The sequence below is a fragment of the Cricetulus griseus genome, chromosome 6, assembly GCF_003668045.3.
Source record: "Cricetulus griseus strain 17A/GY chromosome 6, alternate assembly CriGri-PICRH-1.0, whole genome shotgun sequence".
Lineage (NCBI taxonomy): Eukaryota > Metazoa > Chordata > Mammalia > Rodentia > Cricetidae > Cricetulus > Cricetulus griseus.
Window position 1 is genome coordinate 117,610,425 of NC_048599.1, and position 26,867 is coordinate 117,637,291.

At 41.4% G+C, this 26,867-nt stretch overlaps 1 protein-coding gene across 1 annotated transcript; it reads right to left on the reverse strand.

Moving 5' to 3' along the window:
• Nucleotides 1-226: 226 nt before the first annotated feature.
• LOC118239062 (atherin-like) lies at nt 227-26,867 on the reverse strand. Its single transcript, XM_035446455.1, has 2 exons — nt 25,793-26,867; nt 227-277 (listed from the first exon to the last, which is right to left on the reverse strand). Exon 1 carries the CDS (start codon nt 26,562-26,564, stop codon nt 26,043-26,045), a length of 522 nt encoding a protein of 173 aa, XP_035302346.1. The 5' UTR covers nt 26,565-26,867; the 3' UTR covers nt 227-277; nt 25,793-26,042.

Below are 26,867 nucleotides of genomic sequence, written 5' to 3' on the forward strand. Positions count from 1 at the left end.
AGGTGGTCTGCTGCAAAACTGGGGATGCGACTAGAGAATGGATTTGGAGGAGAGAAGGGAGGGGCAAAGATCTGCAATTGTTCTTTCTTATCTCTGGATGGAGTGGTCAGTAGGTTCCCAGGGAATGCCTGCTGGGGTTGGGAACTGAGATAATTGCAAAATAAATAAAAATTCAAGCCATATTTTAATCCACCAAGACATAAATAAATCTGCACTTACTGTTTTTCAGAAGCACTCCAGGAATTCTGATAAGCAACCACGTTGGGGATTGTCTGACCTGGAGACACAGGATTAGTTTCTGTGAGTCTAGATCGCCTTTGCATTCTTTCACTAGAAGTTTCTTTATAGCTATCTAATCTGCTTCTCCATGGACCACAGACTCCATGTCCACACAGATCTGCACATTGTTTCTTCTGGTTCTATGTTCTGACAACTATCTAGTGATATGTACCCCTTTTTCTTTCCTTTTAAAATTTATTTTGTATTTTGAGATTATAACATAATTTCATCTCTCCCTTCCCTTTCATCTCTCTATGACCTCACATATGTTCCTCCTTGCTTTTTTTTGTTTTTCAAATTTCTGGCCTATTTTTTTTCACTAACTGTTGTTTCACACACATACACAAAAACACACACACACACACATACACACACACACACACACACACACACACACACACACACACACACTCACACACGAGAGTGCGAGCGTGCTCGTGCATGGTATTGGGAGGCACTTTCACTGCCCCCAATTTTCCAGCTTTGTTATTGCTTCTTCTCCAGAGTGGCCCAGGGAATCTCACACTTTGGAGACTCTGAAAGCTGGGGTAAAAATAATTTACGACTTAACTTTCATCAATAAATTGTGAGAATTTACTATCATATTTGGGGGACTAGAAATAGGCTACATTCTAAAAGCAGATCCACCAATTTCTATAGGACTGCTCACAGTGATGACAGTGTGGCCTGGAGCACTAAAAACCAAGAACTGACACTTTCTGTGACTCTTCCCTCCTTCCAAGATTAACACTTAATGGTGTTGATTTCTAGAGCACAACTGTCCCTTTTGCTCTTCCCTCTAGTTCTTTCTCTTTCCCCTCCTGTCTTCCTCCCTCCTCTGTACTTTGGCAGTCTGCCACTGACATTTTTTTTTTTTTTTTTGGCACGAGTTCTTCACCTTCTCAAGGTGAACAGATCTGATTGAGTTGTTTGTTGTTACCAAACAACTTTGGTTCTCATTGGGCAGGTGTTGGCTCAGGTGCTGGCGCCCTGGCTTAGATGTTAGTCCCTTGGCTTCATCACCCAGGACCAATGAGGCTGGGCTGGTTTTACTGCAGGCACTCAGCTTAAGAGCAGTGTAGCTATAGCTGCAAAATCTCCTGAGACTTTACAATCCATTGAGTAAGATACAGCTTACTGAAGATGTAAAGACAAAAATTGCTGAACAAGAGATGGAGGAAGCATCTGCCTATCTTGTTCCATTTTCTTATAGAATCAATGGCTTGAAATGCCTAGATTTCCTTTTTCCCTCTTTTCCACTCTCCCTCCCTCCTTCCTCTTCTTCCTCTCTTTCTCCCTTCCTTTCTTCTCACTTATTTATGCAATGAAAGTTCAGAAAGATACCCATTTGCTTCTTTAATAAACCGTAGGGAAAAGAAAAAAGACAGGAAACACCAGAACTTGACTCCCTACTTCTACACTGCTTTTATGGCATGGCTGCTGTTAACCTCACAGTGTCTTCTCACTGCTCTGCTTGTGCATGATGCCAAGCTGCAACTGTTTGCAGTTCTCTGGTTGCTCCACCCACTTGCAGAAACATCTGCCTGTTCATTTTCTAAAGCACATTAATTGGTCACCTTCAAGTTTAAGTAAGACTCAATATGAGCCCTTCCTTCAGGAAAGCTCTTGAATGTGTTCAGTAACTTTCTTAGGTAGGATTTCTATTGCTGTGATGAAACACCAAGACCAAAAAGCAAGTTGGGGAGGAAAGGGTTTATTTGGCTTACACTTCAGCATTGCTCTTCATCACTGAGGGAAGTCAGGACAGGAACCCAAACAAGGCAGGGACTTGGAAGCAGGAGCTGATGCAGAAGCCACAGAAGGGTGCTGCTTACTGCCTTGCTCAGCCTGCTTTCATATAGAACTCAGAACCACCAGCTCAGGGAAAGCACCACCCACCATGGGCTGGGCGCTCCCCAATTGATCACTAGTTTAAAAAAATGCCTTATAGCTGGATCTCATGGAGGCATTTCCTAAACTGAGGCTCCTTCCTCTCTGATAACTCCTAGCTTCTGTCAACTTGACACACAAAGCCAGCTAGTACACTAACCTCTCTCTCTTTTACTTCCTCTTTTTTAGATAGGGTTTTACTATCCATCACAGATTGGCCTGAGACTCACTCTGTAGCCCAGAGTGAACTTTGTGCTCCAAGCTAGGTAATCCTTTTCAATTTCCCCCATGAGTACTGGGATTATAGGCATGCCCCACCTGGTTCAGCATTATCTCCCTTCGTAGCCTTCCAGATGAACCCCCATTTTGCTTAGAAATCAAGAAAATCATCTCTGACTCTTGGGAAAGCCAATTTTAGTAATTGGCCCAGTGAAAGGTTCAGGCATTATGCTGGCCTGCCCCTGTTACCTGGTGGAAGAGGCAGTACCCTGGTCAGCCCAGGGTTCCATGGGAACTAAGTCTGCACGCAGATGCAGAGGACCCCTTTAAAGACAGATTCTTGCCCATTTATGCTCTCTCTATACTTCTCTCTCTACATTCTCTACTCTTTTCTTCTCGCTCTGCTTCTGCTTCTTCTCTCTCTCTCTCTCTCTCTCTCTCTCTCTCTCTCTCTCTCTCTGTCTGTCTGTCTCTCTATCTCTTTCTCTCTCTCTCTCTGGCGACTGGCCATGGCGGTCAGCCATTAACCATGTTCCTCTTCTCTCTTAGTCTCCCTACTCTGCCGGGCCTATAATAAACTGGGTAATATGTCTAATATGTCTCTTAGTCATATGTCTCATCCGCCTCTTTTCTTCTTTATTTCTAATTTAAGCAAAAATTTAATACCTAGGAACTCTCATAGGCAGGTTGTAGCCTGTGGGACATAAAAATAAGTCTGTTGGAGAGTTGCAAGCAAAAATTTTCTACATCAGAGGACATCACACAAAAAGAAACTCCCTTGTTGAAGGCAAGTCCTGGTTCCTGTACTTAGATACTTCCTTTTTGCCAGAACAAGTGATGCAGACCAGTGCAATGCTGCAACTATTATTTGGCTGATAGGAAAGCTAGTCGGGTTGCACATGCCAGAACTGTTGCCATTGAATCTCACTCTGTCTGAATCTCAGTTCATGAAAGCCACTGTTGGCTGGTTTTGTCTTTTTTTTTTTTTTTCTCCCTTGACTTCAGTGGAAATTATTCCTAACCATTACCTCTTTCCTGTTAACAAATGCAGCCACTACAGAGCTCCTGTCATCTGCTTGGGATCAGTGCTGCCAGTGAGCAAAAGCATCTTCACTCTTAAGCACTGCCATATTACTGGTAACAGGAAAGCATCTCTAATTGAGTATATTTGGACACATACTAACTATGCCAATAAAAATAAGGCAGCTACACTGGCACAAAGATCTCGTGCTGTCATTGAATGATAGAGATTAGAGGAAGCCCAGACTGACCAGGCAAATTGTCTTTGCAGTATGCCGGCACACTGAAAAACAGAAAAGAAAACTTCTTTCAGCTCAGTAGAAATAAAAATAAGTTCTGGTCTAATGATCTTCATAGTCTCCCAATAAGACGACCAAACCACACATTATGAGAGCCAAAAATCATCCATCATCAGCTATATATGTTTCTTGGTCTATATTATTTCTGTCCCAGACACTGGAAGCCTGGACTTATCCCAGAGAAGAGAACTGTCATCCTGTCACATGACTGCAATTGGCAAGTCTTACCAAGAAAGTTTGGCAGATCCTAAGAACAGGACTAACATATGTTTTATATATGTGTGGGTAGGTGTATATATAGCCATCCTTCTACATACATATATGTATACTTATTTATTTATAAGCCTTAGTTAAAGTTAGAAAAATTAATTTTGCATATGGATAAGTCCCACAAATTAGCACTGCTTTAGAAGGGATTAGTAGAAGCCTAAAAGATATCGTTTTGATTCTTTAAAAGTAAAAATGCCAATGCAAAATTTAAAAGTAGACTATCATGCTAATAACTTTTATCTTTAGGTTATTGCTCATTTTTAGCAATGATTCATTTACTCATGCAACAAGTGTTTATCAAACACCAGCTATAAAGACGTATAGTTCACAAAGCCCTTTGCCCTGGAGAACCCTGCGATCTGTAGTATAAAGGAAATGGAAATCCTCCATTCATGTAATCATTCAAAGATTATTACTGAGGATCTTCATGTGTTCTGAGAATAAAGAGGAGAGGAGACATATGACACTGGCTTCCACAGAGCTTATGCAGTATTGAAGGGAAATGAAAAAACAGTAAACAAACATCAATGAGTGTACATATAGCAGAGTGATAGAGGCAATGCAGAAAATTTCCATCAAGTGACACATTCAAATTCCTGCTGGCTGTAATTATGTGGACAGAGAAGGCTCTTCTGTGAAGACACTTAAGTTGAGCCCCAAGAGACCATAGGAAGAGTATTGTGAAGTGGAACCAAGAGTTTTTTGCAGCTATTGTTGCTATCATTAACAAGTATGCTTATGGGCGGTATGGTGGTGTGTTCCTGTTATTCAGCACTTGGCAAAGAGGAGGAAGGAAGATTTGGAGTTCGAGGCCAACCTAAACTATATAAATGCCCGGTCTTCAAACAAAAAGAAGAAATAAACACTAAGAGATTAATGTTTTAATAATCAATGTATGCACGACTCCATGTACATGTACACGTGTGAGTGTGAATCACAAGCGGTTTATGTGGTGAGGATGATTTAGGAGAGAAATGGTGCTCCAGGAGCAAGAGAGATTACAAATGAGAGGCCAAAGCCTTGAAAAGGACGGTGTGAACAGGCTCAGCATTCAGCTATTGGTAACAGCACAAGCACTTGTTCTGTAATATAAGGCAGATAGAGAACAATATAGAGAAGGGAGGGTGGGTGATTTTAAGTTGAAAGGGGATGGGAGTCTTGTTAAACCCATTTTTCTCAATGTTTTGGAATAAGGTTATACACTGGGAGTATGAAAAAGCCAAGAAGCTTCAGAAATTTAAGGAGTAAAGGCATGCTATGAAATGACCATTTTGGAGAGGTGGAATGCCACAGTGGATGGGAAGAACCACCACTCTTGATTAGTCCTTTGAAAGGTACAGCTTAGATTTAAGATTGTATTATTAAGTGCTGGCCTTCCATCCTCATCAGTGTCAGGTCGTATTGGAATCTGTTTGTTTAACCAGGTGAAGGGAGGTGGCAGAGGTCAGAGTAAAGGATATTTTTGTTCCAAATAGGCTTAAATAGCAAAGGCTCTCTGAGTGGAAGAGAAGGAACGGAGGACTCATGGTGGGCAAACTAATGATACAATTAAATTCAACAGTTCAGAAACTTCCAAAGTTTTGATAACACTTTATTATTGTTGTTTTCTATTGTGTCTCTGATCTGTGTGAGCGCAGGAGCATGTATGCATGCTACAGTGAAAGTGTGGAGGTCATAGGACAACTTTCAGGTCCTAGGATGACTTTCTCTTTCTGCCTTTGTCTTTTGTTTGTTTTGTTTTGTTTTGTTTTGTTTTTGTTTTGGGAGATAGGGTTTCCCTGTGTAGCCTTAGCTGTCCTGGAACTCACTTTGTAGACCAGGCTGGACTTGAACTCAGACAGATTTGCCTGCCTCTGCTTCCCAAGTGCTGGGATTAAAGGCGTGTGCTTACCACCTCCCCGCCCTTCACCCTTGTTTTGAGTCAGGGACTCTGACTTCTGTTGCTAGCTGTCCAGAGGACTTTCAGGGATTGTGCTGTCTGTCTCCAATCTCGATGTGGGAGTGCTGGCCTTATGGAAGCACACCATCACATATGGCTTTTAACTGTTATTTATCCTTGGAAATTTCCATGAGCGACTCCAATGTTTCTTCATTGTTCACTCTTCTCTTCCAACTTCCCTCAGGACTCCCATCAATCTCCCTTCCAAATTCATGTTCTTCATTTGTAACTTTTGTTGTTGTTGTTGTTTTTTCGAGACAGGGTTTCTCTGTGTAGCTTTGGAGCCTATCCTGGCACTTGCTTTGGAGACCAGGCTGGCCTCAAACTCACAGAGATCTGCCTGCCACTGCCTCCCTAGTGCTGGGATTAAAGGTGTGCGCCACCAGTGCCCGGCCATTTGTAACTTTTTTAGTTATTTGTTTGTAGTTTTAAGCTAGTGAATCCATTTAGTCCACTTGGCTTTTGGGGGTTTCTGACATAAAACACTGGTTGTCAGGATTGTGTAGCCCGTGTTTTCACCCACAAAGCTATCTCCCAGGCTCCGTTTTGAGAAGTTTTAATCAAGTCAAGATGTTAATTGTGTACTGGGGTGGGGGACACTAGGCAGAGAACTGAATGCTTGAACTTGAGATTTTGGGGATGATCACTGGGTCAAGAGTGTGACTGTAGGAGTCTGGCTGCTTTGTTCTAATGTAAAGTGAGGAGATCTGGAAGTAGAGAGTGTGTTAACCCTGTGGGCATTGAAGTCAGCAAGGAAACCAGTGAAAGTAACAAAGAGAAAATAATGTGGGGATGGGGTGGGGGGCAGGTGCGGTGGGAGCTAAAATTACCACAGAAGGAGAAACAGATTTCTCCAGACAACAAGAAAGAAGCAACTTCTGCTGTCATAAACCTCCAAAGAGCTAGTTTTTGAGGATGAAAAGAACAGGCCTTGTCGTGGGAGCTAGAGAACAGGCCAAAGAAGCCTACTGTCCTATTCTGCCTCTGGCTGCACCAGGGGTGATTTCAACAGACCTAGCTAGATTTCACCAAAGGTGCCATTCCGAAATGGTGGTGAGGATGAAGACAGTTTGCGGCTGATTGGCTTTCTCTATAGATGGTGGATGTGAATGTATAGGTCAGATGTAGGGAAGTTACAGAATAGAGATGGATGAATAACCAGTAACCAGGTGAAGGGACGGAGAATTTCCATAATAGGACAGAGTAGGGGTTTTAAGCTTGACAGCCGTGGTGCTCTCTTTTTGAAATATTCAACCCTACCTTTTAGTGTGAAAGCAATATGCAAAGGAATAGATATGGTTATGCCCCAATGAAATTTTATTTACAAAGACAAGTTCTGGGCATGCCATGGGTAATAAACTGAGCCTATAATAGAGTTTGTGCTTCGGATGATGGATGAGATAAGGAGTAAAATTTGGGGTCAAAATGTAAGTGTTTGGGGCTCAGGAAGATATCTAGGTTGGTAAAGTATTATCTCATGCATGAGGACCTGACTTTATTTATAAAGTAACATATAAAAGCTATAAAAGCCAAGCATAGTGTGTCTGTAACTCCAGAACAGTGGCCTCACTGGCCAGCTAGTCTAGTCATTCAATGAGGCTCGAAGTTCTGTAAGCGACCCAATATGAAAAAAGTTCAGTAAGAGACCCAATGTGAAAAAGTAAGTTGGAAAACAACAGAGGAAGGTACCAGAGGTAAACCTCTGGCTTGTGCACACACACGCTCCCATGCCTACTCCCCACAGTAGGATGTTCGACTCTTTCTTTGCTCAAGACGGAAGACAGTGAAGATGGAAAGTAAAAATGCCAAGTGTGCTACCCAGGTGTGGTACCCAGGTGTGGTACCCAGGTGTGGTACCCAGGTGAGCAGGGCCCTGGGATGAACCATCTGATAAGGGATGAGAACAGCAGTTTGGGTGATGTTGTCTCCATTATCAGATAGAAGGCCCAGATTTACAAGTTTGGGAATACCTGATGCCAGGTTGCTCAGCTTTGTGACAGGGTAGGCCTCACTTGATGGTGAAGGGCCACATAGAAATGTTTTCGATTTTTAAAGAAAGAAGATGCAAGCATTGTTCAATATGGGGGCAGGCAAGGTTTTCTCATCCAGTTCCTGGCTATCTCCTTAAACCCTATCACGACATGGGTTAATTCAGGTTTCCCAATGTGTAATAAAATATGAATGATTCTATAGCTTCTGGCTAATCAGGTTGTTACATAGCAAATTGTGCCACTACCTGCATGGTATAGGGATTGACCTGATTGGGGTGACAGGGAAAAAAGAAAAGAAAAGAAAAGAAAAGAAATGTACAGAAAAGCTGGGATCAAGTGGCTGGTGAGCTCTGGTAGAGACACACTGGGCAGCCCAGAAACTCAGGTTGTCTTTTAGATAGATACAGCTGAATGAGGAAGCAGGTTGGTTAATCTCTATAAGGGTCTCCGCAGGGAAGCAGTCTCAGGCTGCAGTCATCCTGGAGGAGGAAGCTGTGGCTGCTACTTTCTGCACACATCTATCAAGATGCATAAACGACCAGGCTAAGTCTTGCTATTTCCATGGGTCTGAGGCATTGGGTCTTTAGCATGACTTTTCTCATTCCACCAATGCTCATTCATACAGGGGTTCATGTGCTCCCCCCAAAATTGTCTATTTGAGCAACAGGTGTTTTGTGTCTGACACACTTGGGGCCACTCACAAGTCGCTCCTTGTGACAGCACATCAAAGTCTGCAGAATCAGCTTTAAAAGATCTCTGAGCTGAAGCCACTGAGAATGTTGAATAAACGCTGTCTGTACAGATTCATGGTGCTCATTTAACAACTCTGTAGTACCTTTCACCCGCTTTTGTTGTTGTTGTTGTTGTTTTGCTTTTGAGGCAGGGTTTGCTCTACAGCCCCAGTGAGCCTCAAGGTCACAGTAATCCTGTGTCAGTCTCCTGAGTGTGGGGATTACAGGCATGCATTACTATGCCCGTCTCATGTTTTCTGTTTTCTCTGTTCCACACCACTGAACTGGACCAACGCTATCAGCACTGTTGTTATTTTACTTACGTTTATTTTAAAAATTCTCCCAGTGCTTCAATTCTTTCCCGATAATAAACCAGGCTGTACTATACAGCGTGATATCAGCTCTTTCAGACCTCTGGAGTACCATTTGGTATGTTTTCTGAGCAATCTGAAGGTATTAACATGTTTCTTGATGGTAAATTAGGTCCTGGGATACTAATTTATTGCTCGTTGATTATGAGATCCCTGTTGTACTAGTGACAAAAAAGGGTAGGCATGTCTTTTAAGAGAATGTTTCATTTGCTCTCGACTAGAAGAAACATAAAAAAAGTAGTTTAATCTAATTGAAACATATTAATGTATGGTCTGATTTAATTTCTGTTGCTGTGATAAAGTACTCTGACCAAGCCAGGTATGGTGGTACTTGCCTTTAATTCTAGTACTTGAGAGGCAGAAGTAGGTGGATCTCTGTGAGTTGAAGTCTAGGCTGGCCTATACAGGCAGCATCAGGTTAGCCAAGGCTGCTTAGTGACATGTTGTTAAACAAATAAACCAACAATGCAACAATTGCAACATTGACGAAAGGCAACTTGGAGGAGAAAAGGTTTACTTTAATTCACAAGTCCATGCTACAGCCCATCAAAGCAGGGAAGTAGGCGGCCAAAACTTAACACAGCAAGGGATATCACATTCACACAATTCAAAGAAGAGCAGAGAGAAATGAACACATTGATGGTGTGCTTGGCTCATTTTCTTCACTACTATACAGTCCAGCATTCAAACCCAGGGAAATGTAATGCCCACAATGCACTAAGTCTTCTTAGATCAATTCGTGTAATCAAGGAAATCTCTATGGCCATACATACCCGCAGACCAAACTGATCTCCACAGCCCATCATTGAGCCTCCCTTCTTAGCTGGCTCTAGATTTTGTTGAGTTGAAATTAAAACTAACCAGTACAGAGTCCGAATCTAGCCTTTTCCTTTATGCAACCTATCCTTATCTTACAGGAAATAAATATTGTCCTGAGAGTCATTCTATAGTGGGTTGACATTCATTTAGCAACTACTATGAACAGAATTTAGTGCTTTACAGTGTTTGGGAAAATAAGGCTTCGTGCTGTGGTTTTTCTTAGGTTTGTATTTCCCTTGCATAGGATGCAAATATTCATGTATATGTAAGTATGTAAGATTTACATTCAAATAAGTAAAAATCAATAATTTCAAAAGAATGCTCTAACCAAGCAATTGCAAATTATATAAATAATAGCACTTTATGATGAGTGAACTCTTTGCACCATTCAGCCTTACAACAACAGTTTTATAGGCACTGGCCAAATTACCTCTCACAATATCCTGGCAAGGTGGGTGGCATTATTCTATCCTAGAGAAGTAAATCCCACTAACAGCTAGTAAGTGGCAGAGCTGAGTTTTAAAACTAGGTTTGCCTGACTGCAAAGCCCTTGATCTGAATCTCGATCTCATTATGCTTCAGAAACACACATTTTAAGCTGGTTAGAATCGATAAGTAAAAGCCGGTTATTGTAGGATATGGATTTTTGCCACTCTTGACAGACAGAAGATGTGACATTTCAACTGCTGGCAATAGGTCTTCAAGAGTTCTTCTTTTAAAAAAAATGCAAATCTGTACTCCCAGGAGAATAACATATTTAAAAAAAATAAACATTCCAGGCTCTTAACTTGCATGTCCTTGCAAAACCTAAAAGGAATGAGTTGAAGCAACAGGTAAGTTTTGAAATGGGCTAGGAATAGCAGGTGTGGAAGAAGGAAGAGGCAATCAGAGTGAAGAGAGGGAGAAATTTACTTTGAGGAAACAGGCATCATCAAAGAATGGGACACCCATAGTGGGCACTTCTACATGGGCATAGGAAAAGAAAGCATCTAATGCAATAATTTCTACTGCATAATTTTGTATAAGGCCATTATTAGTATCCTTACAAAATTCAAGCATATATCATTAACAAATGAGGCAATTAACAAGTACAAATTGACAAGTAAAATTATTTTTAAAAATCCATTATTTGCCCTAAGCAATGGCTGGAATGCCATTTCTGTTGTCTAAAAGTTCCAAATCGAAGAAGCATTTCCCTTTTCTTTTACGTCTTTTTGCACCACCAATCTTTTCATAATGTTATGTTTTACCCAGGATCACCAGCATCACGATTCTAAATTAGCGTTATACCCAGAACAGGGATGCTAATATAATCAATTGCTAATTAGTTCTGTTGCTCCTTTTCATCACAATTATGCTCCTATGCTAGCATAATACTCGTCGATATATGACTCACAAAATTCAACTGTGATGTTAGTTAAATACTTAGTTTCCACCATCATAATGCTAATAATTTTAAGGATAATGATGATAATAATAATAATAAGCTTGAGTTGTTTAAGGCTTAGAGATGGGAGTCTAAAAATGAGATCTGCGTTTATCCTACATCAATAATTTTGCAACGAATTTGCCCAATTTACAAATCAAAAATAGATTCTTCTGTCAGCAAAGTATCAGTCTTCTATCTGAAAATCAAGCACAGCTTGTTCATCGTCAGAAACCACAGAGGCTCTGAAATCAGAACTTAGCTGCCAATTTTGTTGATGATGCATAAGATGAAACCGGGTACAGCTGGCTCTTCTCTCCTATGCTAGCTCTGCAGCACTGACATTCGGGAAAAATCTGTTTGTTTTTTTGTTTCAGGAAATTAAATAGCTATGACTAAAATGAAGCAGAGGGAACAGATATATCTGGGCAATAACCAGGTGCCATTTTTATTTTTAAATTTATTTATTTTTCGAGTAGAGCCACTTGATTAACTGAGATACTACTTCAACGTGACCAGTTGACATGAATGACCTCAAAGAACACAGGTGAAGCTCCTGCCATCGACAGGCTAGAGGACACTGCTTTTGATAAAGGGAGAACCAACAACTCCAGTTACTTGTAACTTAGCATCCATCATGAATAAATACATACCATGTCCTCAGTGACTACTCCTTCCAACAGGGTGTCACATTTCACATTTTTAAAAATAGCTTCATTTGCTGACATGTAAACTGCTTTTTCAGAATGAGCACTTCATGTGATTTGCACCTAAGCTTAAAGCCTTCATTTTACAGAAATAAGCCTATTTCTAAATATTACCCTAAAATGAAGAAACAAGAGCATTTGAAATACTGCAACATTAAGTTAATGACATAAAGCTACACTTTAAATCTTTAAATCTACTGGAAGCTTAGTGAACCAGGAACATTCATTTCCTTTTCCTCTTGCCTGGTTCAGGGTTAAGGAGAGGGTTGGCTATACACAGTAACTGTTAGCATTCTGGATCTTTTTAAGGTGATCATGGAGACTTTATTTTTTTCTAACTGTGTGTGTGCGTGTGCATTCATGGGTGTGTGTGTGTGTGTGTGTGTGTGTGTGTGTGTGTGTGTGTGTGTGTGTGTGTGTCTGTGTTGTATTACTGGCCCACCCTTGCCTGTGTGCTGGTCAGAGGGCAATTCTGAATCTTCACACAAGTTTTTGAGACAAGGTATCTCACTAAACCTGGAGCTTGCTGTTTTAATGAGACTGCTTGTCTGGAGAAGCTGTCTGGCCAGAGAGCCCTCAGGGTCTTTCTGTCTCTACCCATCCCCAACATTGGGGTTATAGACCATGCAACTATGCCCAGCTTTATGTCTGGGTGCTGAGGATGCAGCCACACTCTAGGGCTTCCTGCTTGCAGAGCAAGCACTATCTACTGAGCCCTCTCTCTACACTCACCCACCCCAAGGTCTTAAAGATACAAAGAGAAGAGGGAAAGAGAGGAACTTTTTTTTTTTTTTCTGACAGACTTACTATCATAGTGAGGCAGGCCTGGAACTCACAGAAATTCACCTCCTTCTGCTTCCTGAGTGTTGGGATTACATGGGTGTACTACCATGCCTGGCTTTACATACTTTTAAAAACCAGAAAGTAGGTGGGTGAAAGCTTTTTTATTTATTTACTTATTAATTAATGTATTATTAGTAGTTAAGATTGAACCTAAGGGTGTCTCACATATTAGGAAAGTACTCTGCCTCTAGGCCACATACCCAGACCCCAATCAGCTTTTTTTCTCTCATTGTTCATCAAGAACAAAAAGTTAGTTCGGGTGGTGATTTCGGTAGTAGAATATATGCCTTCCACACAAGAGAGAGATAACCTGTCTCAAAAAAACTAAAATAAATGAATGAATTAATGAGTGAATGAAGTAACTAAATAAATAGTCTTTGGTTCCATTCATAGCACCATCAAAATAAATAAATAAATAAAATTTAAAATCAAGCATTGTAAGAAACTTGAAGGGAAGTTCTATCATGGAAACAAGATACTTAAAACACCAAACACAATTTGGGAAAAAAGGATATTAGAAATAAATACAAATACATTTATTAAACACATAATCATATATGAAATATAAACAATATATGAGAAAAATAATATAGTCTTGAAAAAGAAAAAAATAACAAAGCGTAACAATGAAGGAGAGGACTTTTTGAAAATATATCCAACAATGTAAGTGAAAAAAGATATGGAAACCAATGTTTCTCGAGACACTGTCTACAACTACCAAAATGCAGTAGCAACCTGTGTCCATCAATAGGTGAGTGAACAAGCATAGTGTGTATACATTGGAATGTTGTTCATTTGAAAAGGGGAACAAACTCTGATAAGTTCTATCATATGGATGAAAATTGAAGCCATTAAACTAAGAAAATGGAGCAAGTTCCAAAAGGATAAACATTGTAGGATTTCATTGAAATTTAAAAATTATTGTGTTGGGGGAGAAGGGTGTGTACACATGAATGCTATGCCCTGGGAGACTAGAAGCAACGGCCCTGGGACTGGAGTTACAGATAGTAACTGCCGGATGTCGGTGCCAGGAACTGAACTCGAGTCCTTGGAGGAGCAGTATGAGCTCCTCCCTGCTGAGCCAGCTCTCTAGTCCCAGATCTTATTACTTGAGGTATATTCATATCTTAAATGATTACACTGAATCCTTCAGCAACCACCTTGGTATTTTCTTGATGATGGCATTTGCTTTCTCCCTTATGTAGACTACAGTAAAGAGGAAAATAGAAATACACCTGTATAAATCAAATCTCCCCAATGAACTTGTGTGTGTGTGTGTGTGTGTAAAAAGATATGACTAATAACATATTTGCTCCTGGGGAAAAAGAAGTATGAATTTGAGCAGAGGTGACAGCTGGAAAAGACTTTTTTTTTTTCCAAAATTTACCCCTTTGTTTCATTTGAATTTTAAAATCACCATTCAGCTATGTACAAATTGGCCTGGGGAGATGGCTCAGCAGGTAAGGGCACTTGCCACCAAGCCTGACGACCTGTGTATTGTGATTGTTTTTGTTCTTTTAGTTTTTTGAGGGGCCCGCCACCCAGATCTCAAGTAAATCACACATGAGTCTTATTCTTTGCTATGAATGCCTGGCTTTAGCTTGGCTTGTTTCTAGCCAGCTTTTCTTATCTTAAATTAACCTATCTACCTTTTCCCTTTAAGCCTTTATCTTTCTTCTTTATTATTTTATTTTCTTTCTTACTCAGTGGCTGGCTGGGTGGCTGGGTGGCTGGGTGGCTGGGTGGCTGGGTGGCAGGCCTCTGATGATCTCCTCTCCTTGTTCTCTTCTTTTCCTCTTTTTCTCCTTCTATTTATACTCTGTGCCTGCCAGCCCTGCCTATCCTTGCTCCTGCCTTGATATTGGCTGTTCAGCTCTTTATTAGGTATTTTAGACAGGCAAAATAACACAGCTTCACAGAGTTAAACAAACGCAGCATAAACAAATGTCATATACCTTAAAATAATCTATCACACCTGTGTTGATATCTGAAGCCCATATGTCAGAAGGAGAGGAGAGAGAATCAACTCTTGCAAATTGCCCTCAACAACCTCATATGTGCATAAATAAATAAATATATATAAATTAAAAATGTATATTTAGCTTTAATCCCAGCACTCGGGAGGCAGAGGCAGGGGGATCTCTGTGAGTTCAAGGCTAGCCTGGTCTACAGAGCAAGTTCCAGGACAGGCTCCAAAGCAATACAGAGAAACCCTGTCTCGAAAAAACAAAGAAAAAAAAACAAGAGAGAGAGAGAGAAAGAGAGAGAGAGAGAGAGAGACAGAGAGATGTATATTTAAAACTAGTAACATATAACTTTATTCTACAGAAACACATATCCATAAGCAAAATAATGTAGATGCAGGAAAACTTGCAAACAAATGCTCATCCTTTATGTACTGATGAAACAGATTATGTTTATATTTGCAATGGAATTGTATGCAACCAGAAAAATTGAGATTTCCCCCTCTCTTTCTCTTTGGTTTTTTGAGACAGTTTCTCTGTATAACCCTGGCTGCCAGTCCTGGTACTCTATCTGTAGACCAGGCTTGCCTCAAACTCAGAGATCCACATGCCTCTGCCTCCTGAGTGCTGAGATTAAAGACAAGTGCCAACACCACCCAGCAAGAAGCTTTTCATGTACCAATATGAAACTATTGTGAAAGGAACTCATTAGGAGACGATAGACAAGGTAGAGTATATGTGCTTACATTTCCTTGAAGGAATGTAGATATATTCTATCTCTATGGGAAAACAAATGGGATGAATAATGTTGATTTAGCCTTGCAAGAAATCAGTGCAAGGGAACGTAGATGCAACAAGATTATTTTCTGTCTATGGCATTGAACCTTTTGAATTTTGAGCATTTGAATGCATCACCTGTGGAAACCAAATTAAATTACAATTTTGAAAACGTGGAGCATTTTAAAATAGTCTTCATTATTTTCATCTCAAATCTTACTTTTCTCTCTATTGTAAAACCAGTATGAGATCTTCTCTGTATTGCTAGCATTCTGGTTTAATCCTGCAATGCTTAAGAAATCAAATCTGTTATTCCTGCTGGGACAGGAACAGTTGTCAGCATGTGTGGGCAGAAATGGTAAAGGGCTTTTGAATATAAGGAATGCAAACCAAATACTGGAGTTGACTGTATGATAAAGTAATGGTTGATATAGGAGACATTTTATGTTAATCATAATTATAAAGACATGATAGGAATGGGGACAAGTTTTAAGATATAGCCTGTTAGACAGCCCTGCCATCTTGACTTGGAGACAAGATTCTGCAATCCAGTTTGTACTATCCAACAGCAGATCGAAGATCTGAGCAGTCAGAAGAAAGAGACATTTATGTGGCTATCCAAACTGTGTCTGACTGGGATGGAGAGAATGGGCATATCCATGGTCTTTATTTCTCTTTATGTACTTAGGAACCACTTACACTATGTAGACTGGAAATCTGAGCATGAACTTATCTTCAATGGAAAATTTATGAAAGTATTAAAGGTAACTTTCAGGGGCTGGACAAATAGCTTTGTTGGAAAATGCTTGCTTGGTGTACAAGCATGAATATCTGAGTTCAATTCCCAATACTCCATTAAAACACAATCCAGGATTGATGGTGTGATTGTGTTTTCAACATTGTCTCAAAAAACAAGGTGGACTGTTCCTGAGGGAATGCCACATGAGATTGACCTCTGCATTGCCCCCCACCCCCATACCTACTCAGACACATAGATACCCATATAGAAAATGTAACTTTCAGAAAATTGGGTGGGCTGTGTGCACGGTAAAGACTAGATACCAGGAGATAAGTCCACTTCCATCTGAAGGCTGTGTTGTTCTCTATCATGCTGTGTTCTTATCATTCTCTTGACCTAGATTAGTCTAGAACCAGAATATAGTGATAGAATTATAAAACTATTCAAGATGTGTAGCTCACACAGTTAAATGATCATTATATGAAAAGTTACTTTTCCTAACAAAACCCACAGCTTTTCAAGGACATCACAGCTCCTACTGTGGGGCCTTCTGTCTTAGTTTTGAAAATTTGGGTAATATTAAAATGGGTAAGTCTTTAAATGGAATCTTCTTAGCGTGACAAATGACTTCAGTGGCCTTTTTTAACTGAGGAAAAATGACATTTTAAATGGATCTACAAGAGGCCCAAGCCAGTAGCTGTGAACACCTAAATCTCCAGATGCAGAGACAGCTTCTGCAGCTCCCAAAGACTATAAGCTACAGAAATGGTTTATGCATCATTTTTGGTTTTGTTTTGTATTGCTTCTTTTTTTTTTGTCTTTGTATACAGCTAAGCCTGGCCTTGACTTCAGCTTCACTAGTGATTAGATTCCAGTTGTATATCAATAGTTGCCTTTACCTCATTTATCTTTATCATCCCTTCAATCATATGCATACATATACATGCATAGACAGGCAGAAAGACAAACACACACACACACACACACACACACACACACACACACACACACACACACACACACACACACTATGCACACCAAAGGTAAATAATATTTTAAAAAGTTCTTGCTCTATAGCCCAGGTTGCCCTTAAACTCACTGTATAATCAAGGCTGGCCCTGAATTTTCTATATACTGTAATCCAGCCTTGAACTAAGAGCAATTCTCCTGTCTCTGCTAGGATTAGAGGCATACACAATTACACTCAGCTTCAAGGGCAAAATAGTTATATTTTCAAAGAGAAGCATAGTGGTGCAGACCTTTAATCCCAGGGCTAGGGAGGCAGAGACAGATGGATCTCTGAGTTCAAGACCAGTCTGTTATACATATTAAGTTCAAAGCTATCTAGGGTTATATCTGAGGGGGGAAGAGGGAGGGGGTGGGAGAGAGAGAGAGAGAGAGAGAGAGAGAGAGAGAGAGAGAGAGAGAGGAATATTTCTCCACATATGACACAATCTGCACGAGTCTATACTAAATGGGGATAACTGGATAGATTTTTGTGCAGACGTTTGCTGCCTCCCACTCTGCTCATCCTTCTGTTTCTAAGCCTTCCCAGATTCATACAGGTCTGTAAGGAACAGCATCCATTACTGTAACCTTTTCAAGTGACAGCACTTTCTTCCTACACAAGATATTGGAACCATGGAATTATTAAGGAGTGTGAATGTGTGTGTACATGTATGTGCTTGTACAAAGTGTGTAGAGCTTTATTCTTATTTTCCCATTTATTTTATTTTCCCATATGTACTTTTCCCGCTTCTCTACGGATCTGAATTTATTTATTGTTTGACCCAGTGTTTTGTTTCAGGTTGTTACAAAATGTTATGCAATCACAGATACTGTACCTATCTGGGGAATAATCAGCCATGCATAGAAAATAACATACAGGGAATAGAAACGAGATGATCTGTTTGAAGTAGAGAAGCAAGATAAGCAAGTTTAAATAAGAATTCTTAAACTTTATGATATACAATTGTGCTTATTAAGTATAGAATGCTGCTATATGGTGAGTTATAATAAATATATTTTCTCTAGGAATTTATATTTTTTCTATTTCTCTTGCTATGGTATGTATTTTAATTCATAATGATTAACTAAACTCTAATCTCCCAGCTATAAACAAATTGTGCTTCTTCCTTCCTTCCTTCCTTCTTTTTTTTTTCTTTTTTGAGATTAGGGTCTCACCATGTAGCCCTGTCTGGCCTGGACCTCACTATGTAAACTATGCTGGCCTCAAATTGACAGAGATCTGCCTGCCTGTGCCTCCAAGTGCTGGGGTCAAACGTGTATACCACTACACAGTACTAAATGTTCACCTTTCTGCCTCTACATCCATTGATTTATTAAATTAGTTATCCCTCCTTTAAAAGAAAACTGTTGGTGATGTCTCAATGAACAGATGCTTAAAACTGCAGGATGATGGGGAGAATCCACATCCTCGCAGAACTCAGGAGGGTTGTAATAGTGCTATAAAAAAAGAAACAAACAACCCTAGAGGTCACAACAGAAGTGCGCACAGAAAGCAACAAGAGTACCCCACTTCTGAATAGGTCGGAAGCCCAAGAAGCAGTGTGGTGCTAGTGGCCAGTGGAATTCTCAGAGGCTGTGTGTTTGAGCTGGTCTTGACAGGTAAACAGTGAGGGACCTTTACTGTAGTCTGAGGAGAGGGTTCATGGAGAATCCAATACCCAAAGTATGGGCAGATTTAGCTAGTGTTATCTGGTGATGGTAGGAAGCAGGTGATGGCATTGAAGCAACAAAGATGTCAGAGGTAGGGAACAAAGTTCCCTGTTATATGTCATGTGCCCAGCTTTGGCTGGTCATTTGTGTGTGTGTGTGTGCTGTTAATAAGTAGTTTTAATATCTGTGTGTCAAGAACATTCCTATCCACACTAAAATCTTAATCAAAATCAGAACTTGCATGGGATTTAGAGCTGGCTCATGTGATCATGTAAAATTTCCCCTCCCCTGCCCAGCATTTAGAAACATAAGTAAACATTAAATGTATGCATTAATGTTGGTCAACATAAGTCAACATTAAATGATACATTGATACTGGTCAGCAGGTAAGTTCTGTACTTAATTTGTCTGCAGTAAGTGGAGGTAGTCTTCTTCATATTTAAATGACAGAAAATTCAATTCAAACTTACTTCGGTTAAAAGACAGCAAATTGAGTCAGGTCGTGGCAGTGCACACCTTTAATCCCAGCATTCAGGAGGCAGAGGCAGGTGGATCTCTGTGAGTTCCAGGCCAACCTGGTCTATAGATCGAGTTCCAGGACAGCCAGGGCTACACAGAGAAACCCTGTCTCAACACCCCACCTCAAAACAACAACAGCAACAAAGATTAGAAAAGACTGCAAATGAACTCTTATAACTTGTCAAACAGATCCAGGAATAGCTTGATCCCACTTGAAATGTAGCAGTCTGTCTGTCCTTTCTTCTCTCTCTCTTGCTCAGGACAACTGTCCCTGTGTTTGGAATACGATGTGTCCAAGTGTAGAGAAGAGAAAGCATTCTGCTTCTGATGGTTCCTGAAAGTTCTGACTTGCCACTTTGGCCACCCAGGCTGCAGTCTGGCCAGTGGGGAAATGGGTGAGTATCACTTTTGGTACAAATGAACGCAGTCTTGTCTAGCATTTTCAAAGGATGGCTCTCTCGTGACACATCTGGATGCTCACACCATGAGATCATGGGACTCCTTTGCCAAGTCTACTTTGGGATTCATCTTTCTTGAATTGTTCCTTTGAGTATCAGCTCTGAGTGAATTATTTGTCCTTTAGGTAACTTGGATCCTTGCCAGTTTCATTCTCTAATTCTGTTTGTCCAGGGTCCTCTTTCTAGGTGCAGAGGAATCCTTTCCCCTTTGAAGCTTCTTATGGATGGTGGTGTGTGTATGTGTATGTGTAATGATGTATGTGTGTATATGCGATGTGTTGTGTGATTTGTATGTCTCTGTGTATAATATATGATATCAGAGTGGATGAATAGGTGTGTGTGTGTGTGTGTGTGTGTGATGTGTGTGTGTGTGTGTGTGTGTGTGTGATGTGTGTGTGTGTGTGTGATGTGTGTGTGTGTGTGTGATGTGTGTGTGTGTGTGTGTGTGTGATGTGTGTGTGATATGTATGTGCATGTCTATGATTTGTGTTATATGTAATATGTGATGTGTGTGTGAGATGCATGCCTTTATGTGTTAAATATATCACGCCAGAAGGAATGAACGGGTGTGTGTGCCTATGATGTATGTTTATGGTGTATGTGATATGTGGGTACATGTGTGTAATGTGTGTCTATGGTGTATGTGATGTGTGTGTGTGTGTGTGTGTGTGTGTGTGTAGTGTCAGGAGGGGATATATATATATATATATATATATATATATATATATATATATATAGTATTTCATTAGCCATAAAAAAGGTGTGAGGTGTGAGGTAGGAGTGTAGGGGCTCAGGCTTATGTCATAGGTACTCAGGATGTTGGCTGAGGCAAGGAGTCTACAAGGACAACCTGCAGAGCTACAATATGAGTTCAAAGCTAGCTAGGAAACAGTGAGACCCCGGCTCAAAATAGAAAGTTAAAAAAATAACCCTTTCTTTTGAGAATTTACAGTTTTATAAAGCACAGTTAGAAGTCCATACAGACCCATTCTATATGCCTTGATTTTGTCACTTCTGAGATAATGGCCTTCTATTTTCTTTCAGGAGTAGGGATGGAGCAAAGAAGCAATATCAGAAAATATGAGAAGAAAAACACATATACCGTATAGATTTAAAATACTGCACTAGAGATATGTGTTATTTCAAATTAGCAATCCAGAATTCTTGTCTTTCTCTCTGTGTTTTAGGATCTGAGGAGGCAGAGACCATTGACAAATAAGCTGGTGATTGAGTGGGCCTTGTGGAAGATGTGTAATGTAAATTAAGCCTTGACAGGTATTATATGCCACCCTTTTCATTAGCATAAAATTTATGTCTGAGTCTCAGCTAAGAGTTTGCCAGGTTCTGACTAATGTTCAGTGAAGTTACACAATATTTTGTGTTTATAATTTTTAATTACACTCCTGGAAAATTGATTTTTAAAAGGGTGTGAGTTTTCTTTCCGCTTCTCTTAAGATTGAGCCACTTAATTGAAATAGCACGTTTAAAAAAGAAATTCCTAGCAAAAGGAGTTCGGTGAACAATTGGCTTTGCTGTATATGCCATCCACAATGCTTCTCCAAGGCAAGTGAGGATTTGGGCTCCAACCAGGAAAACACAAACTGCTGTCTTATTCATTGCAGGAACTAAACTTCTAAAATGCAGCAGTTTGTAAAACAAGGAACAGAAGAGGGAAGCCAGAGATGAACCCTTTTTAATGAGAATTAAAATGAAGTTCCTAAACTCCTATGGGAGGAGGCTGTGGCCCTGGAGCCCACAGTCAGGAGTTACTGATCATTAACTGGAGCTTGGGAGAAGGGTGGAGAATACTAGGCTTTTCTCCTACTCCAGTTCATGATTCTAATGGGTCAGATGCAGCTGGGAGCTGGTGTATAAGGAAGCCACTGAAATGCATCTTTGGCTATACAAACTAGAGGAAGACCATGTGTATGGCATGTGTATGGCCTAGGATTCTGAACCCTAAGAAATGGTTATTTGGGGGGAATGGGAGGTAGATGTCCACAGTACATTGTGAACTGGAAAAACATTGTGCACCCTATGGATCCATTTGGATAAAAATGTATGTATTTAGTAAAGTGAAAGGATAAATGATGTTTATCAAAATAGTTAACAGTGGTTTTGTCAACATACTGGCATGATTGTTGATTTTACTTAACCACCCTCCCCCTTGTTTTGTATGTGTTTATTTTCCACACTAAAGATTACCTTTGAAAAGGACATTAGGAGATGAGGGGGTAACTGACCCCAGAACAGTCTGTATGGGCTCCCAAAGCCTCCTTCTGTCAAAGCCAATGTTTTTGGTTCAGCCTCACAAAGGATTTCAAAACAATGTTTACATGGTTTGATGTTGACAGTTTATTTATACCATTAACACAGTTGTTTGCAGTACCTTCCATCAAAGGAAAACTTGGTGGATTAACCATTAAAATCCAGTCACTCTTATGTAAGAAGAGTCATTATGCATCTCTACCCATGTCTTGCACTGATGTTAAGAGTTTCACAATTTTTCTGAATGTAGCTCCCTTTATTTATTTGTTTATTTATTTTTACAAACATTGCCTGCCCATTTGTTGATTTACCAATTGAGTGAATTGGCTTTTAGAGACTAGTTTAGTCAGGTAGTTTAAGCTGACTTCAGATTCTCAAGGTAGCCAAGAATGACTGAAAAGGAGCTGCCAACCCTGGCAGATTTGCCTTTTTAAATGAAGAAAGTTTGTAGCTCTGTAACTTGGGTTGTCTTTTTTCTTTCATTTGGAATGTTCAAAGTCTTTGTGGCTTATCTAGCTAACCTTCTATTTATCCATTTGATGGTTGCTAGATTTGCTTATACTATAATTTCAGTGATTTTTCATGTCAATCACAAGAGCTGTACTGCATAGGATATGACAAATATTTGTGCTCATTGCTTTGAAATCTCAAGCTGGCAGGCACCACACTCTAAATACAGACCAGGATTAATTGAGCAATAAATGGAGAGTGCACAGTAAGCCCTCTTATGAATTCTTCAACACTGCTGTTGTAGAAGAACCAGCTGAAGGATTTAATTTTAGGTAGGCAGAAACTTGGGAAATACTGGGAAATGTCCACATTTTAAACCACAGTGGTAGGACAACTACCATTTTATGCTATCAAAGAAATCCAAATGTTTATAAAATACTTTCTATGCTTCTATTTCAAGGATTTTGATATCATTGTTTATATTTTCAAGAAATTATTTGGGTGTTTCTACTGGTTCTAGAATCAAGTGGTTTGAGTTAGTTGTCTTCCATTGCTGTAACAAACTCCCTAAACTAAACATATTGGAAGAGGAAAAATTTTTTATGATTTATTTATTTCTTTAAGTTTCATTCTACATTCCAACCCCAGTTCTCCCTTCCTTCTCTCCTACTTCCCCCTCCCACCTTCCCCTTGGCCCTTCTCTTCCCCCCAGCACCTCCCACTCTTCCCCCCACTCCTCCCCACAAATAAGGGATTCCATGAGGAGTCAACAAAGTCTGGCACATTAAGTTGGAGCAGAACCAAGGCCCTCTCCCATGCATTAAGGCTGAATATTGCATCACACTTAGGGGATGGGCTCCAACAACCTTTTATCTCAGCTCAAGTTTTCAAAGAGTTCAGTCCAAGGTGAGATACTGCCATTTCTTTGGACTTGAAAGAATATAGAATGCCTTGGTGAGGAGAGTGTGTGGCAGAAGAGGGTGCTTGTTTCCATGCACACTCGCCTTATCACTTAGTTAATCCTGACCCCTCTTCCACTCTATCTTTGCTCTTTAGGTACCATAAGACAAGCATCTTCTTTCATGTAAGATAAAGTTCCCCAGGGCAGGCACCCAAGGACCTACTCCCTACAACAAGGTCCTACCTCCTATTTTCATCACCTTTCAGAAACCCATCAAATTATGAACCCATCAGTTAAGTCAGTGCCCTCATGATACAATCATATCCCAAAGACACCACCTCAGAAAATATGTGCATTCGAGATCAAGTATTCAATACATGCACCATTGCAAGACATTTCAGTTGCAAACCATAACACATCCCCAACCCTAATAAATTTGGGCATATTTAATATTTAGTCAGGCTGTGCTAGTTTTCATTAGATTAGAAAATTAAGGGCATGGCCAGTGAGTTGGCTCAGAGGGCAAAGGCAGTTGCTATCAAGACTAAGGACTAGACATGGATTTCCAAAATCCACCTGGTGAAAGGAGAGAGAACTGATTCCCTTTAACCTCCATACTTCATGAAGAGGCAGCTCAGACCCCAACACACAAGACAATTAAATCAATAAATGTGAACATTTAAAAAAAGAAGTGTCAGGACAACGATAATGATTTAAAAAGATCACACTAAAAGTGAAAAGAAGTAATGATTTACTTAAGACTACTGGAGTAGCTGTCTGTTTCAGGACAATGGTGGCCAAAGAAAAATACCTATTGTGAGCAATAGCAGAACCTAGAGCAGACTTAAGGAAGACAGGAGACTTTTGATGGAAAAGAGAGGCAGATGTGCTTAACTGGAAGAAATATTGGTTAACTTTTAGTTGTGATCACACTTTGGTGGTGTCTATGTGAAGCAAATGTTTTGGCTCCAAACTTGTTTCTTCCCCTTTTATGTTTTCTTAGTTTTTTTTTTTCCTACCAACCTGAAGACAGGAGGATAAGACACATACTTTCTGACTGTCTATGAAGGTCAATGGGAACACTGCCGGGGTGTGAGCCATGTGCTAGAGAATGTATTATATTTCAGGTGAAAAAAAGAACACTAGGAGGGAATAGTCCTAGTGTACCATGTAATAAAAAATCAGTTCATTTCTTTCACAAGAAAGTGATGCTACAAAGGACCTAGGACATCATTAGACAGTAAACACTTCTACTAGCACTCAAGTGAAACAACAGTGGCCACCATTTTCTCTTAAATACTCCAGTTCTTTGTTCAAATGGTGCTAATTTGTTCTTTTTGGAAAACCATACAAATAAAAATGGTGCAGAAAGGTACAATGAAGATATGATACTCCAATTTCCTGATCTTCTATCTTCCAGCACAGTGATGGGTCACTACATTGCTTTGCCTTGATTTTTGACTAAGAACCATTTCTCTAGCTCTTGGAATGCATTGTCCATGCCTCATCATTTCATTACCCTGCCTAGATCTGCAAATTTTCTATATATCATTTACCCCAGAAAACAGTGTTTCTATGTCTGAGGCATTCGGTTCAGAAGAACCAATGTGTTAGAGGCCAGAGAGATGGCTCAGCCAGTAAGGGCTGACCATGAGGATTGGATACATGGGATCAACATGGCGGAAGAGAATGACACCAGAAAGTTTCTTTCTGACCTCCACACCCATGTGCATGTATTTGTACATACAAGCACACAATCAATATTAATGCAACAATAAAGAATACAGTCTCAATCGACTGAAAATTGATAATTCCAGCAGAGTAACTGATCTTCATTTGTATCTGGGAAGCTTAATGAATAAGACATGCATCAGGGAGTATCGTGACAGAAACGACTGAAGACGAAGATGGCAATGAAAGTCTCTGCAGAAATATTTACCTAGAGAGAAAGACCCTTTAAATGCCAGCCTTGACTGGACTCCCAACTGCCTTAAGACTACACACTGGGAAGATCCCAGCAGGCTGCACCATCAGGAAGGCCACAAAGATTTAAAGAACACCCTGGCTGAGATGGTGAGTCCTGGGAAGCAGGCCTTGCTGCTTCTTCTGGGCCTTCGGTACAATCGCTTAATTGTTCCATGGCCTTCCCCTCACAGACATTTAAGAAGTCAAGTTCTTCATTTTGATTTTCCCTTCTCAATTTACAACCCCCCCACCCCAAACCACGCGGGACCTGTGGTGGAGGGAGAGTTGAGGCGGAGAAGCGTCGAGAGGTTTTAAAGCAACTTGGGAGGAACTTGGTGATGAGTTGAGCTCAGGGTGTCCAGGCGGTGGCCGGAGGGTGGGACGACCCCTCGGCCAGGCGGGGAGGGCGGAGGGCCGAGCGAGCAGCTTGGCGGCAGGGTGCAGCGGGTCATTGTTTCCCGGCCGCTCCTCCCCGCCGGTCCGGCGTCACTGGCGGGGCGCCCGGGGCGGGCGGCGGGTTATTTATAGCGCTGGCTGCGCGCATCACGGAGCCCGGCCCGGCTGACGGGGCCGCTGACGCGCTTGGCCGGGGCCGAGGGCGCGGGGTGCGCGCGGGCGGCGACAATGGGCCGGAGCGCGCGCCTCGCTGGCCTCCGTGGGCCGTTCTCCGGCCCCCGCCCTCGGCTCCGCGCCCCCGCGGGGTGGCGGGCCTCGGCCCTGGGACTCAGCTCGGCGGTCCGCGCTCCTTGCTGCGCGCCCGGACTGCACGAGGAGCTGGAGCCGGCTGCGCGACCACTCTGCTCCCGGGGACGCGGCGACCTGGGGCCGGGAGCGCCGGCCAGGTAACGTATCCTTAACCCGGGCTGGGGGGGCTCGGGGAGGGTCGGGAGGGGCAGCCCTTCCCGGACTCCTGTCCCCACGGTGTCCCGTGCCGGTCCAGGAATCCGAGGTGGGTGTGGAGAGCCAGAGAGGGAGAGAAACTTCGGTGAGACCAGCCCCAACACGCTCCTCCCGAGAGGACGGCGCGACTCGGGCACCATGTCGTCCGCCTCCCTAGCCCCTCCCCGGCCACTCCTTCCCCTCGTCTCCCCTATACAGACGACCAGGACCCCCACTCGCGGGCTCCCATCCTGGCCCGCCCAAGCCCACTGTCGCGCTGGCAGGGACTTTTAGGGACTTGTGGGCCGCGGAGGCCAACCCTGAGCCCTGCCCTTCCGGCTGCTCTGCAGCCCCTCGCACGTGGCAGGCAGGCAGGCTGGCTGAGAACTTGCTGTGCCTTCTAGGAAATTGCAATCGATTTGTAATGCACTTTCGCTAATTGGGAGTTCAAAATTAAACTTTAA